Source organism: Propithecus coquereli, unplaced genomic scaffold (assembly GCF_000956105.1).
Source record: "Propithecus coquereli isolate 6110/MARCELLA unplaced genomic scaffold, Pcoq_1.0 Scaffold150, whole genome shotgun sequence".
In the NCBI taxonomy this organism is placed as follows: Eukaryota; Metazoa; Chordata; class Mammalia; order Primates; family Indriidae; genus Propithecus; species Propithecus coquereli.
In genome coordinates, this window is record NW_012139414.1 from 268,370 (window position 1) to 275,364 (window position 6,995).

General features: G+C 53.4%; 1 protein-coding gene across 1 annotated transcript in view; it reads right to left on the reverse strand.

Moving 5' to 3' along the window:
* The window catches only part of ZP3 (zona pellucida glycoprotein 3 (sperm receptor)), a 7,428-nt gene extending 5,429 nt beyond the window's left edge, over window positions 1–1,999 (reverse strand). The window contains exon 1 of the mRNA XM_012640233.1: window positions 1,688–1,999. Coding sequence (XP_012495687.1) covers window positions 1,688–1,999 — 312 coding nt within the window. The remainder of the gene's footprint in view (window positions 1–1,687) is intronic.
* Window positions 2,000–6,995: the final 4,996 nt, after the last annotated feature.

Below are 6,995 nucleotides of genomic sequence, written 5' to 3' on the forward strand. Positions count from 1 at the left end.
GTAAGGAGAGCCGAGACAGGTCCTCCCCTCTGCACCACAGTGCTCTCACCCGAGATGTTGACACCACCACAGGGGTCTGGATCAGCTAGGGCAGACACTGGAGGCAACAGGACGTGCATCCCTGTCTCCCACACCCCCTCTCCCAGTACATACACAATTTCCTTCAGGGAAGGCCTGGGGCCAAGAGAGCCCCAGAAACAACCAAAAAGTGCCAGGAACTTTAACTTACTGCACAGCAGTTGGCATTTATCACCCTCTGACCTATTCCCAAGCCCACTTCACAGGAGAAACTGGCTGTGTGAGGCAGTGAGAGAGGTTTGCAGCTTCCAGTTGGGCTGCAGGAGGAAGGGCCTGCCTAAGAGACCCCACCTGGGGCCCAGATGGCTGCCTGGTCCTGCCCCGATTGGATCTCCAGGGCGCAGTCCTAGATCTCTTAGCAAATGCCCCAAACAGGACCAGCAGCATAGTCTGTGAAGCCCCTTGTTCAAAGTTAGTACGGATTTCAGAGCAGGAGAGCACATTAAACCACACACCGGGCCCCCACAGGACGGCACAGGAAACACAACTAGAAAGCTGGCCCTGTTGCCAGGTGATTTGTATTGGGCAAGATCAGGAAACACTGGAGAGCGGGTTGCTGGGCTGTGCTCCACACTGGAATCACCTGGGATCCCGTGGCCGGCTCCCATGCCCATCTGATTTAGTGTCGGTACAGCTGAGCAGGATTTTTTAGAAGCTCCCCAGGTGACTCTAATGTATAAGGCTTAGGAGTTGCTAAGTTAGAATAATTCTTCAGATAACTCCTGCAGCTCTCTGGTCTCCATCCCCAGGAAAATAAGGGTTTCAAGTCCTCAAGGTGAACTCTAGAGACCACACCTAAGACCAGAGCTCCAGCTGGAGGGCGTTGGCGCTGGATTTGCCCCCGCCCCAGCCAAGCTACTGGGTCCAGGCCAGGGGAGCCGGAGCCAGGGCTCCACGTTGGAGGAGAGGACAGGCCCTCCATGGAGCAACAGGAACGTGGTTCAGGGGATTAGGAACAAGCTGGGGGACTGTGTGCCTAGCCCTGCACTGCTGGAAGGCCCTCCTCGCAGTCTCAGTATCTGCTTTCCACTGGCCTGGCGGAGGTCTCTTCCTGCACCTGCCTCCCAGCTAACCCCTTGGAGCTGCCCCAAGGGACTCAATTGAAACCCATAAGGCCTTCAGCACAAAGGTCAACGTTGTGCCCCCCCCACCCCCAATACCACTTTTAGTCAAAGCTTCAAGCCATTGAACATGAATGAGGGAGGCTAAGATTCTAGGGTGTTTCCTGTGATAATTACTTCTGAGCTTTCTAAGATATCGAAAGTCTTTCTCATCAGAATGAGTTCCTAATGCCCCAAGCAAGTGCCTGGGCTACCCTCTAGGGCTGTCCTATCGCCCACACCTGTGTGTCATAAACTCAGAGGAGTCACAGTGGGGGGTGTCTGGGCTGGTTCAATGCACACTGCCACCTCGGGACTCTATGCTGCCTGCCCAATCTCAGCAGCCAGAGACAGGAACTGTCCCCTGCCCGGGCCCCCAGTGCCAGCTTTAGGCCTCAGCCACGCCACCTCCCTGCCCAACCCCACCTCCCACGGGCTCTGTGGCCACACTCCCCGTCACCAGCCACCTCACACATCCTCCCTCCAAAGCTGGGGGCCCCAAGCCTCACCTGCAGGCTGTTGCCACACTCATGCAGCCCAACCTCAAACCTGACCACGTTATCCGTGTCCGCAGAGACTAGGGGCTGACAGCCCTCAGGGCCCAGGGTGAGGTCAGCAGGCCTGACCAGCTTCCCGGTGCCAAAAAGGTCTTTGTTGACAGTGACCAACAGCTGGGCTTCCAGACACTCCACGATCACGGGTGGTGCAGACGGTGTGGGGCGGCCAGCTCCCTCCTGCGAGAGCCAGACGGGCTGGGGGTAGCATAGCTCTGAGCCTCCCCAGAGCAGGAAGCAGATGAAGAGCCCATAGCTCAGCTCCATGATGCCCGCAAAGTGGTGGATGGCCACCACCCAGCTATCTTATACTCTTATACCCCTGGGATGCCGGCTGAATCCACCTGAACGCCCCCACCTGCCTCCCTTCCCTAGTCCAGCAGCATCAGCAACACCTGGGAGCCCGTTAGAGATACAAACTTCACCTTCGCCCCAGGCCGACTGAATCAGGACCTGGTTTTCAGCTTGGAAATCCCCAAGTGACCCGTATTCACGTTAAAGTTTGCAAAGCATGTGCTGGCAGCCTCTTCAGACACAATTTCTTACCCCTTCCCAGTCCGTCCTGCCCTCCATTCCCTCCCTTTGCTGGTCCTGCCCTTAGGCAGCTCATGGCCCAGGGTTGGAGAGCAGTCACAGGTCTATAGGGGAGACGGGAGAAAGGCCATTATTGAAGGGTGGGGAGGATTAAATCAGAGATGGCAGGGAGCTTATTCCAGGTGCAAGAACAAGGAGGAGGTATCCATTAGGAGACAAGAGGAATTTTATGGGCCTCTGCCCAATTTTACAGGGGGGTGTGGAGGAATGGGAGTTGAGTTCGGACAGAGGTGGCTGTGTGGACAGAGGTGAAGAAGGGGTGCTGGGGGGAGGGGGGCTGGGGCAATGCCCATGGAGCTCAGAACTGCTGAAGCCTCAGGTCCCTGGGGGCCAGAGTGGTAATTTAGGAGGCTGGGGAGGTGGGCAGGGCAGGGTCCTGAAGGTGCCAGGCTGAGATGCTGGACTTTGCCCTGGGGGTGAAGGAGGAAGGGTACTGAAACAGGTGAATGAGCTGCTCAGCTCTGGCTGGGAAGAGGGACCGATGACAAGAGTCGGGTCTATTGTAATAGTCCAGGTAGGAGATGGTGAAGGACTGACAGGCACAGCACTCACTGACGGCCTACTCTGTGCGGGCGCCCAGGTGAAACTCCTTTGGCAGAGCAGGAAGAATACAAAAATCAATAGCGGTTCATTCCTAGGGGTGGTTGTGTGCCTTCATGTGCAAATGCTTTCTTCCAAAGGAATTGAACCATACATTTAAGTTGCCTGACATTCCCTGGCATTTTTGTTTTGAATACTACTCTGGTTTACTTGTTGGAAAGTAAATAAACGGAGGGAAGAGATGACTCCCCCAGTTTCCTCTGACTGATGGACGTGGGTGGGTGGATGGGGCAGGCTTGCTGGCAGAGGGGACCAGGTGGAAGCTCAGAGCTCAGGGCCTTTGTGTGCATGTTACCCACAGTGGTGTGGCTGACGGTGCTAGGAATAGAGTGCTCTGGGCTGTGGTTGGCACACCAGGGCCTCTCTGAAGCTTCTTATCACCCCTATCCTGCTAACCTCCCAGAGGGCTTCAGACAAACAAGATGGGAAGAAATCAGTGAGTGATTCTGAGGAACAAGGCATGTACCTGTGGGGTGGGGATGGGGGAGTCTGTATGCACACGGGGTGTATGGATAGGGCCTGTGGTCCCCTTTTTCGGGAAGGAGGACTAGAGACCCCTGGGGTGGGCATGTGGACAATCTAGCCCCAGCCCAGCCCAGATTCTAGGTCTTTTGCATTTTTCTGAAATGTTCTGCCCCCTGGTGGCCAGAATGCACCCACAGGGTGAAAGTCCACCCAAAGCACTTTCCTTAAAGCTTCTTAGAGCCCAGGTATCGATTGCTAAATATTGTACTATTTCCCTCTAAAAGCTGGACCCAGGGCTCCTTGGAGAAATGGCTGATCTTGATTTAGGGCCAGGAAAGTACAAGGTACACCTGGAACATCTTTTTATGCCAAAAAAATACTCACAAACTGATCGGGACATGACCAGACAACACAGGGGCCAGTTGGAACGGGGGTCCCACCGGCCAAACTGGGGACAACTGTGCATTGAAATAAATGATGGCAATAATGGACTACACATGCAATAAAATAAGAATCCAAATCTATCAGACACCATTTAAGCTACGTCGTCAAAGTTAATGCAACCATTAGTGGGATAAACTGACATCATGTGACTCCTGGTGGGGGGCAGCAGGAAGGACCCCAAGTCATGGGATTCCTGCCAAAACTCATAACGTGAATCTAATCATGGGGAGCTGTAAGCCAAGCCCAAGTAAAAGGATATTCTCCAAAGCCTCCGGCCTCTACTCTTCAATAGGGTGAAGAATGAAAGAAAAAGGCTAAAGATCGAAGTAGATAGGTGTGGCATGACCGTGACAACTAAATGCTCAACCCTGATTGGCTCCTGGAACTGGGGAGGGAAGGCTGCCATAGAGGACAGAATAGGGACAACTGGCACGTTCTTTCCAAATGTTACTCTTGTATACACCACTAGCTGCCAAGCATCAAGTATGCAGTAACAAGAAAAGCAGACGTGGCCCCTAACTCATGAAGTTTATAGCCTAATGGGATCTTACCTACATTACCTGCCTTAACAAAGTACCACAAACTAGGTGGCTTAAACAACAGAAATGTATTGTCTCACAGTTCTGGAGGCTAAAAGTCTGGAATCAAGGTGGCCGCAGGGCCATGCTCCCTCTGAAACCTATAGGTGAGTGTCCTTCCTTACCTCTTCTAGTTTCTGGATTTGCCGGCAGTGGCTGGCATTCCTTGGCTTGTGGGTGCATCACTCCAATCTCTTCCTCTGTTGTCACATGGCCACTTTCTCCCTGTGTATCTCTTTTCCTCTTCTTTTTTTTTTTTGAGACAGAGTCTCACTCTGTCACCCCAGGTAAGGCTGGTCTTGAACTCCTGACCTCAAGTGATCCTCCTACCTTGGCCTCCCAGGGTGCTAGGATTACAGGCATGATCCACGGCACCCAGCCACCTTGTCCTCTTCTTATAAGAACACCAGTCATATTGGATTAAGGGCCCACCTTATTCCAGCATGACCTCAGCTTAACTAATTACATTGAATCTATTCCCAAATAGAAGTCACATTCTGAGGTACTGGGAATTAGGACTTCAACAAAAAAATTTTAGGGAACACAATTCAACCCACAGGAGCAGCTCCACTTTGTATGTGAGGACACTGTAGCTCTGAGAAGGTAAATGGAAGCTGAGCACCTAATGTGACTTAGAATAGAGTACATGTGCAATGCACCTTTGAGTCTCGCAGGGTCACGTGGCTAGTACCTGACGCAGGCAGGATTCACAGCCAAACCTGCCCGGGCGGAGGCTTGGGATGATTCCACGGCACCACACTTCCCCGTCCTGGCCCGGAGCAATTAGAGGAGCTCCCAGTCTCACAGGAGACAGAGACATCAGACAAATCCAGCCTGCTCTCAGAGGGCCTTGGTGGCGGTGGGTCGGCACCAGGTGTAGTCGGGGTGCAGGAGAGCCTTCTCAGAGGAGGCAGCCCCAGAGGAGGCCTAGAGGAGAGGCGGAAGTTGGCATGGTGGACCTGCTGGGTGACCCCTCCAAGGGGGGATGAGAGATGGTGCACAGAGGAAACTGCAAGTGGGGCATTTCCTGTGGCTGCAGCATAAAGCAGAAACAGGCCAGGGACGTGACCGGCTGAGTCAGTGAGGGACACAGGGTGCAGGAACTGAAGTGTCAGGCCAGACAGTTTGTCGTTGATCCAGAGGGTAGTGGGGACCCCTGAAGGACTAAGGGTAATCAGTCTTCAGCAATGACAGGATGGAGGGATGGGTGTTCCCTGCAGGACAATGGAAGGGGACCTTTGGGAATGTAACTCAAGGCTGGGAAGGTGCTGACACTCCGTTAGCATGAAAGGTTAACCTTCCCACTGGGAAGGGTGGGGTTGCCTTTTCCTCTCCTAAGGCTTTCCTCTCTTCCAACCTCAGGAGCTGAAGCCTTGGACAACTGATGCTTCAACTGTAAACTGCACACACAAGGGTGTGGGCCCCGGGGCCAGGGTGCCAGGGAGGAAATAGATAGAAGGGCTGTGATGGCGTGGGGCCGGGGTGGGGTGGAGGGGGGGGGCTCAGGGAAGAGGGTGTGGCCACATCCTCTGCCATCTGTGGGTATGGCCATGTCGCAGTGAGACCTGGGACAAAGGCCCCACGAACGTGTGCCTTTGTTGGGGTCAAGGTACATAGACTACATTGCTTGAAGCAGAAGTAAAAGGCTACATGAACTCTTTGCAAGAGACTGAGTGTGACTTGACCAACTGGCGCTTAGACCACCTGCTCATCCTCTACAGTCAGGGCTGTGGCTCTGAGGTCCATGGGAGCATCAGACTGAACAGGATTGTGGGGGTGGCGAGTGACAGGCACTGCTAGTTTGGAGAAAGTGGTCAGGAAAGGACATTCTGAGGAGGTGACATTTGCGCCGAAATTTGAATGAGGTAAGAGAGGGAGTCATGAAAATACCTGGGGGAAGGGAGCTCCAGGCCGAAGAAACTGCAAATGCAAAGGCCCTGGGGCAGCAGCAGGTTCAGTGTGTTCCAGGAACGGCCAGGAGGCCAGTGTGACTGAGGCAGAATGAGTGAGAGAGGGAGGGGTGCTGAGAGGCAGCTGCGGCCTGTTCCCAAAGGCCTTGTGGGTTTTCACTCTAATGGGAAGATGAGAGCAGGAGAGAAACAGGATGTGACTTACCTTTCAAAAGCATGCCCTGATCACTGCAGAGAGAACACATCTAGAAGCGCAGGCATGGAAACTAGGACACCAGTTAGGAGGTGGTCCAGGCAGGATATGCCAGTGGTGTGTGTTAGAGCAGGGTCTCACAACCTTGGCACTGTTGACACTTTAGGCTAGATGATTCTTTGTGGTGGGGGCTGCTCTGTACCCTGGAGGATGTTTAGCAGCATCTACCCACTAGACGCCAGTAGCATTGCCCCTTCCCTAGTCGTGACAACCAAAAATGCTTCCAGATGTTGCCAAATATCCCCTTGGGGACAAAATCACCCCACTGAGAAATGTCTTACTATATTAGACAGACATTGTGGAAGAGAAAAGAAGTCAGGCTCTGAATGTATTCTGAAGGCTGGGCTGAGAAGATTTGCTGATGAAATCGATGCTGCTAGCGGGATGCGAGAGAAAGCAGAATCAAGAATTACTTCAAT